The sequence below is a fragment of the Pongo abelii genome, chromosome 10 (genome assembly GCF_028885655.2).
Source record: "Pongo abelii isolate AG06213 chromosome 10, NHGRI_mPonAbe1-v2.0_pri, whole genome shotgun sequence".
NCBI lineage: Eukaryota > Metazoa > Chordata > Mammalia > Primates > Hominidae > Pongo > Pongo abelii.
The window spans coordinates 32,507,628-32,519,889 of record NC_071995.2 but is presented as its reverse complement, the minus strand read 5'-3'; the positions used below and the strand labels follow the sequence as shown (position 1 = coordinate 32,519,889).

General features: G+C 40.4%; 1 protein-coding gene across 5 annotated transcripts in view; it reads left to right on the top strand.

The window, feature by feature from the left end:
• Window positions 1–7,989, top strand: part of DENND5B (DENN domain containing 5B) — a 191,347-nt gene extending 183,358 nt beyond the window's left edge. For all 5 annotated transcript variants that reach the window (XM_002823082.6, XM_024257191.3, XM_054527071.2 and 2 more), the window contains 4 exons: window positions 72–154; window positions 375–501; window positions 3,257–3,431; window positions 4,960–7,989. In XM_002823082.6, coding sequence (XP_002823128.3) covers window positions 72–154; window positions 375–501; window positions 3,257–3,431; window positions 4,960–5,143 — 569 coding nt within the window. In that variant the 3' untranslated portion in view covers window positions 5,144–7,989. The remainder of the gene's footprint in view (window positions 1–71; window positions 155–374; window positions 502–3,256; window positions 3,432–4,959) is intronic.
• Window positions 7,990–12,262: the final 4,273 nt, after the last annotated feature.

The window sequence follows — 12,262 nt, the reverse complement described above, 5'->3', positions numbered from 1 at the left end:
AGTCGATGTCCCATAGTACTTTGGTTTATTTCTCTCCCATGAGAATGCAGCCACTGTTTATTATTTTACAGAACCCAATGCTGGGCAGATACAAGAAGGAATTGGAGAAGCTGTGAACAATATTGTGAAACATTTTCATAAACCTGAAAAAGAGGTATTTATGGGCTATAAAACTTAGTATAGTGGGACTTTTAAAGATGCTTTTATATGTGATACATGAGGCAATATGGGGTGCTTGAATTTTCATTTGTAAGCTTTCTGGTAGCTGTAAAAACATGCTTCATATAGCTACCTTCAGCACTTGCCTCTCTAGTGTTTTTCTTAGACATAGATGCAGGAAATTTTTCTTTGGCACTGTGTGTTATGCCCCACAGAGAGGAAGCCTCACCGTGTTGCTGTGTGGAGAAAATGGCCTGGTTGCAGCCCTTGAGCAAGTTTTCCACCATGGGTTCAAATCTGCCCGCATCTTTCACAAGAATGTCTTCATCTGGGACTTCATAGGTAAATAAAGCAGATGTGTATTACATTAAGGTCACTGAAGCCTTCCTTAGGAACTCAAAGACCCAGGAATCTGAGTGAATAAGGGTTAGTGATAAGGGTATATATATATTTTTTCTTTTTTTTTTTTTTTTTAAGACGGGGTCTTACTCTGTTGCCCAAGCTGGAGTGCAGTGGCGCAGTCTTGGCTCACTGCAACCTCCGCCTCCCGGGTTCAAATGATTCTCCTGCCTCAGTCCCAAGCAGCTGGGACTACAGGTGCGCACCACCATGCCCAACTAATTTTTGTATTTTTAATAGAGAAGGGGTTTCACCATATTGGCCAGGCTGGTCTTGAACTCCTGACCTTGTGATCCACCCGCCTCAGCCTCCCAAAGTGCTGGGATTACAGGAGTGAGCCATCGTGCCCGGCAAGGATATATATTTTTTAAAATAAATATTAAATTAGCTTGGTGTGGTAGCACATACCTGTGGTCTCAGCTACCTGGGAGGCTGAGGCAGGAGCATCGCTTGAGCCCAGGAGCCTAGGAGGTGAAGGCTGCAGTCAGCCATGATCAAGTCACTGCACTCCAGCCTGGGTGACAGAGTGAGACCCTGTCTCAAAAAGTATATATAATAATAATAAATAAATATCAAGTATTGTCTTGGTTTTTCATTCACTCAACAAATTGTAGTATGCACAATATTCCAAATATTATTTGAGTTGCTCAAGATATACATTAGTAAACAAAACAGAAATCCCTATGGTTGACAAACTTATACTCAGGTCAGTGTGGGAAACAAACAATACACAAAAACATAACAAATATGTAATTCATATGGTATGTCAGAAATCTGACCATTGATCTGGAAAGAAACAGCAGTATAAAAGGAAATAAAGTGGGAAGTGGTCTTTTAAATGGGGTGGTTTTAGATTCTGCTGAATGTCAAGGTACATTGGAGCACAGACTTCATGTAGGTGAGGAAGTGAGCCATGTAGATATCTGGGAGGAGGGACTCCAGGTTGACAGCACTGCCAGTGCTAAGCCCCAAGGCGGAAGTGTTTCCATGGAACTCCAAGACCAGTGTGACTGGAGCACAGCAAGAGAGTAGGAGATTGGGGGAGGGGGTGTTTAGTGCCAGTGACAGGTTGTGTAGGGCCTTATAGGTCATTGGAATGACTTCAACCTTTATCCTGAATGAAACTGGAAGCTGTTGGAAGGCTTTGAGCTAAGTAGTGACATGATAGAACTTTTTTGTTTGTTTGTTTGAGACGGAATCTCACTCTGCTGCCCAGGCTGGAGTGCAGTGGCCCCATCTCAGCTCACTGCAACCTCTGCCTCCTGGGTTCAAGCGATTCTCCTGCCTCAGCCACTGATTAGCTGGGATTACAGGTACCTGCCACCACACCCCTAATTTTTGTATTTTTAGTAGAGATGGGGTTTTGCCGTGTTGGCCACACTGGTCCCAAATTCTGTCCTCAAGTGATCCACTCGCCTTGGCCTCCCAAGGTGCTGGGATTACAGGTGTGAGCCACTGTGCCTGGCCAATTTTTGTAAAAGGATTCCTCTAGCTCTGTGTTGTCCAGTATAGTAACCATTAGCCACATATAGCTATTTAAATTTTAAATCTATTTAATTATTTTTTCTGTTTTAGATGGAGTCTCGCTCTGTTGCCCAGGCTGGAGTGCAATGGTGTGATCTTGGGTCACCGCAGCCTCTGCCTCCTGGGTTCAAGCAATTCTCCTGCCTCAGCCTGAGTAGCTGGGATTACAGGTGCCTGCCACCACACCCAGCTAATTTTTGTATTTTTAATAGAGACGGGGTTTCACCATGCTGGCTAGGCTGGTCTTGAACTCCCGACCTCAGGTGATCTGCTTGCCTCAGCCTCCCAAAGTGCTGGGATTACAGGCATGAGCCACCATACCTGGCCAAATCTAATTTAAATCAAATGTAAATTTCATTTTCTTAGTAACACTGGCCACATTTCAAGTGCTCAGTAGCCACATGTGGCTACCAAATTGGACCTTGTAGTTAGAGAACATTTTCATCATCACAGAAAGCTCTTTTGGAGTGTTTCTGTTCTAGCTTGCTAAGCTTTGTAATCTTTCTTTTGGTATGCAGCTCTTCTAGAATTCCTAGTTTCTTTAGATGGGCAATTAATCATTTTGTGTTTTCTAAATAAGGCCTAGATGAAGTAGTTTATTTCATCTAACTTAGACAAAAAAAAAAGGAAAGTTGACAGAGATAGGCCCCCAGGAGTGATTTTTTTCTTCTTCTGGAATGCCTAGAATCTTACTGCTTCTGCTTCTCATGTGTATATACATATCTCTCTCTTGTCAGAAACTTATTCAGGTACATTTCAAGGATCTTGTTGCAAAGTGTTAGCAAGTCATTCTATAACTAGAACATGGGGTATTATTTCAATGGCTACCGTCTCATTGCTGGTTACTCCTAGAAGGTTCCAGTCTTAACAGAAGATGCTATTTTTCTTTTTTTTTTTTTGCCAGTTTCTGTTTCATGAAGGTATTTTAAAGGGAGTAAACTTTCTAGTCCTCTGGAATATGCAGTCTAGATTAGAAAATAAATTCCTGGGAGCATATTTATTGTTCTACCATGAAACATCAACCCCTAAAATCAATGATAAAGTAATGATATTGGCTTCAGGACTGACTGTATGCAAAGCATCGTTAGTGTTTCCATAATAAATTAAGTGATGAATCTTTCTATATATGAAGTGTTGACATATATTGTGACATAATTCTGACTTTTTTCCTCAGAGAAAGTGGTTGCTTATTTTGAAACAACTGACCAGATTCTAGATAATGAAGATGATGTCCTTATTCAGAAATCATCCTGCAAAACGTTCTGCCACTATGTAAATGCTATTAATACTGCACCCAGGAACATTGGGAAGGATGGCAAATTCCAGATTTTAGTTTGCCTTGGAACAAGGTACAAAACCAGTTTTTCATTTTCCCTATCTTTGTCACATGTTGAACTAGAGTCCAGAAAAGGTTATACCAGATCATACCCCTTCCAGAGCTCTCCTTTGGGTTTCTTTCCTTTTACTTTTTCTTTTGAGACAGAATCTCACTCCATCGCCCAGGCTGGAGTACCGTGGCATAATCTTGGCTCACTGCAACCTCTGCCTCCTCCCTTGGGTTTCTTTAATTCACCACCACCACTACATGAGGTAGCAACCGATTTTCTCATTTTAAAGATGAGAAAGTAGAAAATAGATGAGGCACACATAAGTTAGCAGACTTTCCCAAGATCACACAGAAAAATGAGACAGAGCCAAGTTCACACCCTGTCACACTTCAGAGCCCAAGCTCTCCACCATGACTGTATACTGGCTCGACAGATAGATAGGTATTAGGGAGGTTGCTAGATAATTAGACACATACACCGTACATATTTACTAGGTAAACCTTATATAGTGTATATATACCACTATATTTACATTTAATAACATTATGGGATTCCTGCTATATAAATATCATCTTCTCTTTAAGACTATTTCCTACCCCTTTATTTTTTGAAAGTGACACATAGGAGCGATACAATCCATTACTTTTAAAACAGATCTCAGAATTGTAAGAAATGAAACATACCGACCTTTAGATTTCTTTTTTTAAGTTACCCATGTAGTATTTGTTTTTTCCTGAACCTTAAGAGCCCCAACTTGAGACTAAAGATGGCCTGATTGGGGATGCTCAATAAGGATGTCTTAGGAACTTAGCAATGGGTTACTAATGTCAGGTTTGATCAGGAAACATTGAAGATGTGAGGTTTTATCTTCCTGAAACAGCTGGTTTACAGAACTAAGTTCTGTATTTCTTCTTCATAAAAGGAGCCCAGTTGTAGCTGTGCTTTTAAAGTTTCTTTTGAGCATGATCTTTATCTCCTTTTATCTCTATACTCTTCTGATTTATTAGACCATTGCAAACTCTCACCTGGTTTATAAAATCTACTTAATGTTTTTCTGCTTTGATTTTGTTCCTCACCCTGTTATGTTATATAAGTTAAAAAAAAAAAAAAAAAAGCAAGTCCCTACAGTTTAGTGTACTTTCTTCCAAAAGGTCGGTATACTGTGGCATGCCTTGCCACAGAGTAACACTCCTATTAAAAAAAAAAAGACATAGAAAATGACATTCTGCCTCTTTCTAAAGGTGGTAAAATCAGAACAGAGAATGTCTTTAATGTGCATAGACTTTCTAATGTATTTTAAACTCTTAAAGTACATTAAATTGGGTTTAAATAATGGGTTTTCCCTTTAGCTTTACACTGTCTCATCACTGTCTTTTTACCAGAAAATATTCAACTTCTTGGCTTTGATTTCCTCTCTCCTGACCTCTTAGCTTGGATAGACTTTGTACCATCAAGTCCCACACCTTCCCATTCATACAGGCTCCACTGTGTGCCTTGTTCTGCAGCGAGGCCAGCAGTGCTCAGGAATTGTTTCTGTTTGGGTCTGTAGGGATCGCCTGCTCCCACAGTGGATTCCATTGTTAGCTGAGTGTCCTGCCATCACTCGAATGTATGAAGAGAGCGCTCTCCTGCGAGACCGCATGACTGTCAACTCCCTTATCCGAATTCTGCAGACCATTCAGGACTTCACCATAGTCCTAGAAGGATCACTTATCAAAGGAGTAGATGTGTAACCCAACTGGCTAGAAAGTCTCTGTCCAAACCTTGCTCCTTCCCCAACTGGGGGCCGATTTGGACTTGTCTGACAGTAGTGAGTCACTGCAGGGGGCAGCCCAACGTATGCCCATTTGGAACAATCCTCACTCTACAGACAAGGCAAAATGTTGTATTGTAGTTCATTTGAACCTGGAATTTAGTATAAAATAGAGTATTTTCATGTGTTAGATGTGTGTAAATATGCTATCTTCTTTAAGAAATTATATTACTCTAATAAGATGCTTTTGTTAGATTGAATATTCCTGTGACTTAAAATAAGTAGCTTAAAAATGTTGGGGGTTGGGGGGAAGAGTGGTGCTAGCCAGGAAGAAGCCAGTAAACATGTAAATATAGTGCAACCCAGTCGGGCTTTTTTTTTTCTCCAGGTATCACAAAGAAACCCAGAATGCATTGTTATGTAGTAGCCATCCATCTTGGAGTCTGATCCTTTGTATTGTGGATGCACACAGCTTTACCTACTGTACTGGTAGTCTTCACTTGTATCTTTTAAGTTACAAACTGTTTTATATATTTGAATCGCAGTCACTTTTCCAGTCTTTTGGAAAAAAATTTCAGTCCGCACAAGATGATGTAATTGGAGTATTTTAAACACTAGACCCCAGGAGCTTGGCTGAACTGGAAAGAGAACATACAAAGCTCTGAGAAGTGTGTTCAATTGTGGGATTATAACTTCTTTACACTTCGGAAAGATTAGCCTAGACTAACTTCATTCTTGGCATTTTTATTCTTGTTATTTGAGGTACTTTGGGGAGATGTGAATTTCAGTGTTAGATTCATAGTGATAAGAACTGCAAACAGCAATTTGATTCTGTACTTTTAATTTGGCCATCTAAACTCTGCAGTGGTCTACCTCTTGAGGATAACCATGAGCCCTGTCTTTGTTAGGGTCTAATCACCCACCTCTCCAGGGCCCATCCCCCCCTCGGGAAATGGAAGGAATGTCTAAGGAGGAGGAGGGCTCTGTGTGGCTTGGAATGTTTTTGTGAAAGCATTTGTTGACCATGATAATGCAAATAACAGAAGGAGAGAGAGAATGAACCCTTTCTGGGTGTTTCAGGGCAAGCTTTACGTTCCTTTGTAGGAAGGGGAGTAATAATGTAAAACAACTGACCCAGAGAAGCTAAAAGCCACTTGGTGGCACAGGCTGACAAAATGGAAGCAAAACAAGAGGTGGCAACAATTTTGAAAGACCAAAAGTTGTGAGTAACTTTCCAGTTTGATAGTTTATAAAGAAGTTAAGTAAATGTAGTATTGGCTAGTTACTGTAAGTCCTCATCTTCTGGTAGGTCCTGTAACTCTAATTAGGCATTTGTACATTTTTAGCAGCAAAATTGCCTCAGCAGAGCTCCGAGTTTTATTCCCAGTTGTGGCTGAAAAGCAAAGCCATGGCATCAGTATCCTTGTGCAGTCGGAGGGTGCTGGGCTTTCACCACCTGTGTTGTTAACCTTATTTCCTGGAGGAAGAAACAAATGAAACAAGTGCCTAACTCCCTTTATCAAACACTGTATTCAGCCAAGGACAGCCTCTTTTAACATGTGACTTCATACTGGAGGAAAAGGAGAGTTGACAGCTGTATTTAAAAACCCATGGAGCCGGGCGCGGTGGCTCACGCCTATGATCCCAGCACTTTGGGAGGCCGAGGCGGGCGGATCACGAGGTCAGGAGATTGAGACCATCCTGGCTAACATGGTGAAACCCTGTCTCTACTAAAAATACAAAAAATTAGCCGAGCGTGGTGGCGGGTGCCTGTACAGGAGGCTGAGGCAGGAGAATGGCGTGAACCCGGGAGGCAGAGCTTGCAGTGAGCTGAGATCGCGCCACTGCCCTCCAGCCTGGGCGACAGAGCAAGACTCCATCTCAAAAAAAAATAGATAAAAATAAAAACCCATGGAAATGGTTTAAGAAGATGGTTCTGGGTAGACCAGAAATTTGTTTGCCTGTAGCTAAAGTGTGTCTACAATGGTACAGCTCTTCCAGGGACATGGGAAGTCTATCGTGGGAGATATCCAGAACCTGTTTTACACTGGGCTCCTACTGTGTTTAGTGATCAGAAACTATAGAGGGGTCCAACCCAGGATTTCATGCTTGTATCTTCGTAAGGCCATGCTCCTGACAGGTCTGGGTAACCAGGGGGATGACTTAGGTTAGTGTGCTAGGATTGACACACCTCGTCCAGCCTTCTTACTTTGTAGATGGGAACACATAAGGAATAGAGAGATTAAATCTTACACTTACCCCACAGCTGGTTACTGACAACACAAGCTCTAGAATTCATGTTTGTTTGTTTTATTTCACCAGACTGCATGAGACTGACCTTCCGGCATTCTTACTAATAGTCTTTCTATTATACTATTGGATCTTTATTCATCCACCTATACAAGTAGGAAATAAGGATGAATATTCATTTAGAAGAATTAATATTCATATTAACACATTGTTCTCAGATTATTGGGAATTAACATCTTGTAAAAACTGGGAGCAGGCCAGGTGCGGTGGCTAACGCCTGTAATCCTGACACTTCGGGAGTCTGAGGTAGGTGGTTCATCTGAGGTCAGTCAGGAGTTCAAGACCAGACTGGCCAACATGGTGAAACCCCATCTCTGCTAAAAAAAAAAATAGACCAAAATTAGCCGGGGGGTGGTGGCAGGGCCTGTAATTCCAGCTACTCAGGAGGCTGAAGCAGGAGAATCGCTTAAACACAGGAGGTGGAGGTTGCAGTGAGCCGAGATTGTGCCACTGCACTCCAGCCTGGGCGACAAGAGCGAGACTCCGTCTCAAAAAAAAAAAAAAAAAAAAACAAAACTGTGAGCAAAGTTGGATTTGGGGCCTATGAATAAAACCATTACTTTAAAAAGTAATACCCCTAAAAAAGTTACACCTGAAGTTTCATCTTCATGCCTTTGTGTAATATTACTATAATGGTGAAATGGTGTTTTAAAAAAAAACACATCAGAACTGACACATCCTCTTGGATGATGGGTCCTTTAGTCACCTTGTGAGCCCATGTACTTATTCCGTTGATACAGCCTGTGCTATAAACATGTGGGGCCCTCCTTGTGTGAGCTGCTTGAATGGCCAGTACCCCCATTCTTTTGAATATTCCCAATGGCAGTCAATCTTGGCCTTTAAGAATAAATTTAAATATTTGGAAATAGTCCTTAGGATCCAAGTTTGATTGCTAAAGCTGAATTTGGGGTCACATAAGAAGTGCAGTTATAAAGCAGTAAGACATGTTGGGCATGGCATTACACACCTGTAGTGCCAGCTGCTTGGGAAGCCAAGGCAGGAGGATCACTTCAACCCAGGAGTTTGAGTCCAGCCTGGGTAACATAGGGAAACCCCATCTCAAAAAAACAAAACAAAGGACTTAGTTTTTATGTGGCTCATAAGTGTCTCTAAGTTATACCAAAAGTTTGAGCACAACAGTAGTAGCAGAATGCTTAGAATAAATGCTTGACTTTTAAGCTGACTTTTGGAAGGACCATACCCACATAGAGGCATCTTTTCTCCTGTGGTAATTTTTTAAATTAATACATTGCTTTAGGATTACGTCTCAAAGTAAATAAAAAATCAATTTTTAATTTGTTTTTTTTTTCCTGCAAATAAATTAAATGCCTGGGACCATAGTGATTATTTTTGTATAGTAATAGCTGGTGAAGAAGTTGTTTTAAAATTAAATTGCCAAAAGTATTACCTCTTGAAAAATTTATTTTCCCAATGTTTTTCATATGTCCTGAAACCCCTAATCTTGACCTTTATGACACAGTGGCATTACACTGATGTTGGAAGCATGTGTGAGATCTGTGCCCTGGTCGGGAGTCATATGCCTTAAAAATGACTGCGAGTCAGTGTGAAGTAGTATAAAGTGGAGTCCTACGTGGGAAAAAGCAGGCTACTGAGGACAAAAACCTCCCAACCCTCCCCACCCTGTTTTCCACTGGGAATGAGAATTTGATATGAGAAACTTAAACCTTGCCGAAGTGTGGATTTCCCTCTGAAATTTAAATGTTTCACACATTTTTGTACCTTTTGTAACCTTGTGGTATTTACTTTCACATGGCTTTGTAAAAAATTATTTTAATGAACTTCTATCACACTGTATGAATGATACGGGGGAAATACTGAACTGCTCATATTTCCTTTTTGGCAATAAAGCACTGTTATATGTAAATGTAAGTGAAAAAGAGGTTCAAGACTATACAACAGCTTATGTGTAGTATATGTTGACATCCCTAAGGTATTTTGAAACATGAGGTGACAGACAAGGACCTCAAATTTCCAGGGAAATATTTATTTCACAACATTAGGAGTGTAGCTCTTCATAATGAAATATCTTCTTTCTGCTAAAAATTATGATTTTTCATTTAGGGAACTGTGAATATTTTCTGTGAGGTTTACAGAAACTAGTCTATCCTTTTCACTATGTTGAAAAGACAATCTGAACTTTAGCTATTTATATTTCAGTATTAACACACCTTCACTGATTGAGAGTCTTGAGCCCTTCTCTACTTTTATAAAGTGAATCCTATTTCCAAGTCATCCATGTCTTTTGAAGTCTGTTTCTTATGTAAGTATTTATCACTTTACTGTTTAGCATAAATAGGAGACAGAAAAGGATAATAAACTTCTAGGTCCTTTATTCCTATTAAAATAAATTTGTAAATCCCTTGAATCAACTGAATTCTAAGCTTTTTGAAGAGGTTGCTGATGTAGTATGATCAAAAGAATCTAAGGAGAACCTCATCTCCAAAATCTGATTAGAGCTGTTCACCCTCTCAAGGACAAGATAAAGATTGGCTTCAGAGATATATCACATCAAGCTAGAGGGAAAAAAAAACCTCAAATAAAATTTTTCCTCATTCGAAGAGATCCAGGGTATCCTTGGGTTATGTAGGAGGGAATCATGTTTGTTCTAATTTACCTGAATATACTTGTGTGTGAATCTAATCTTGATTCTAAACACCAAATCTTGTCAACAATAGAGAAGTATAGTAAGGAGTTCCTGTTGTCAATCAAATGAGGGTGTGAAACATTTAGAATGCTCTGTGTTACACTTGAACCATGTATAAATGTACCCTGTGTATCATTTTTTTAATTAGCTTTTCTGAATTTAAATTATATTGTTTTTCTTTGTATTGTTAACAAAATGCATCAGAACTGGATTTTTTTCTCATCTGAACATAATATAAATTTAAAAGAGTATTGTGATATTAAGCACTTTAACATACATATCAGACAAACTGACGTGGGTTTTTCAGGTTTGGGAGTACATTTAAATATGACTTTTCATGCTTTGTTCTTTACAAATAAAACTGTGGGATTGATACTTTGTTTTGCTTCATTGTTGTAGAATCGTGATAGTGTTTCATAGAGACTTCAGAAAGCAGAGAGATCAAACCAAAACCATTATGTAGAAAAATAGAGCCTTCTGAGTAAGGGGTGAAAATTTGAACCCTACCTCACACCATATAAAAAAATCAATTCTTGGTGGCTTAACAACCTAAATGTGAAAGATGAAACATAATTTTTAGGAGAAAATACAAAATGTACTTATTAACTTGGGAAAGGGAAGTTTTCTTAAGTAAGACATTTAAATTATAAAGGATAAGTGTGATAAATTTGACTATGTTCACAGGTGCTTTGCTATAAAAAAAATTGACTATATAAAAATTAAGAATTTCTGGTCATCAAAATATATCATTAAAAAGGAGAAGGCCTGTAATCCCAGCATTTTGGGAGGCCAAGGCAAGTGGATCACCTGAGGTCAGGAGTTCAAGACCAGCCTGGCCAACATGGCGAAACCCCATCTCTCCTAAAAATACAAAAATTAGCTGGGTGTGGTGACAGGTGCCTGTAATCCCAGCTACTTGGGAGGCTGAGGCAGGAGAATTGCTTGAACCTGGGAGGCGGAGGTTGCAGTGAGCTGAGATCATGCCACTGCACTCCAGCGTGGGGGACAGGAGTGAGACTTCATCTCAAAAAAACAAAACAAAACAAAGAACCATGAAATTCTTTTTTTTTTTTTTTTGAGACGGAGTCTCACTCTGTCACCAGGCTGGAGTGCAGTGGTGCAATCTTGGCTCACTGCAACTTCCACCTCCCAGGTTCAAGCGATTCTCCTGTCTCAGCCTCCCAAATAGCTGGGATTACAGGCACCTGTCACCACACCTGGCTAATTTTTTGTATTTTTAGGAGAGATGGGGTTTCACCATATTAGCCAGGATGGTCTCGATCTCCTGACCTCGTGATCTGCCCAACTCGGCCTCCCAAAGTGCTGGGATTACAGGTGTGAGCCACCACGCCCGGCCCTAAAATACACGTTAAATTATTGCTCTCATAGTTTATATTCCAGTGGAGGAGTTACATAATAAACATACGTAATAAATATAGTAGATAATAATAGCAGCGGGATGCGGTGGCTCACACCTGTAATCCCAGCACTTTGGGAGGCCATGGAGGGTGGATCACAAGGTCAGGAGTTCGAGACCAGCGTGGCCAACATGGTGAAAACGTCTTTACTTAAAAATACAAAAATTAGCCAGGCGTGGTGGCATGCACCTGTAATCCCAGCTACTCGGGAGGTTGAGGCAGAAGAATTGCTTGAACCTGGGAAACGGAGGTTGCAGTGAGCCAAGATTGTGCCACTGCACTCCAGCCTGGGTGACAGAGCAAGACTCTGTCTCAAAAAAAAAAAAATAATAATAATAATAATAATAGCAAAGGGCTGGATGTGGTGGCTCATGCCTGTAATCCCAACACTTTGGGAGGCTGAGGCAGGCAGATCTCTTGAGGCCGGGAGTTCAAGACCAGCCTGACCAACATGGTGAAACCCCATCTCTACTAAAAATACAAATATTAGCCGGATTTATTGGTGGGTGCCTGTAATCCCAGCTACTGGGGAGACTGAGGCAGAAGAATCGCTTGAACATGGGAGGCGGAGGCTACAGTGAGCCGAGATCAGGCAACTGCACTCTAGCCTGGACAATGGAGTGAGAATCTGCTCAAAAAAATAAAAAATAAAATAACAGCAGAGAAGAGGGATTGAAAGTATACTTGGGGCTGCTGACTACAATTA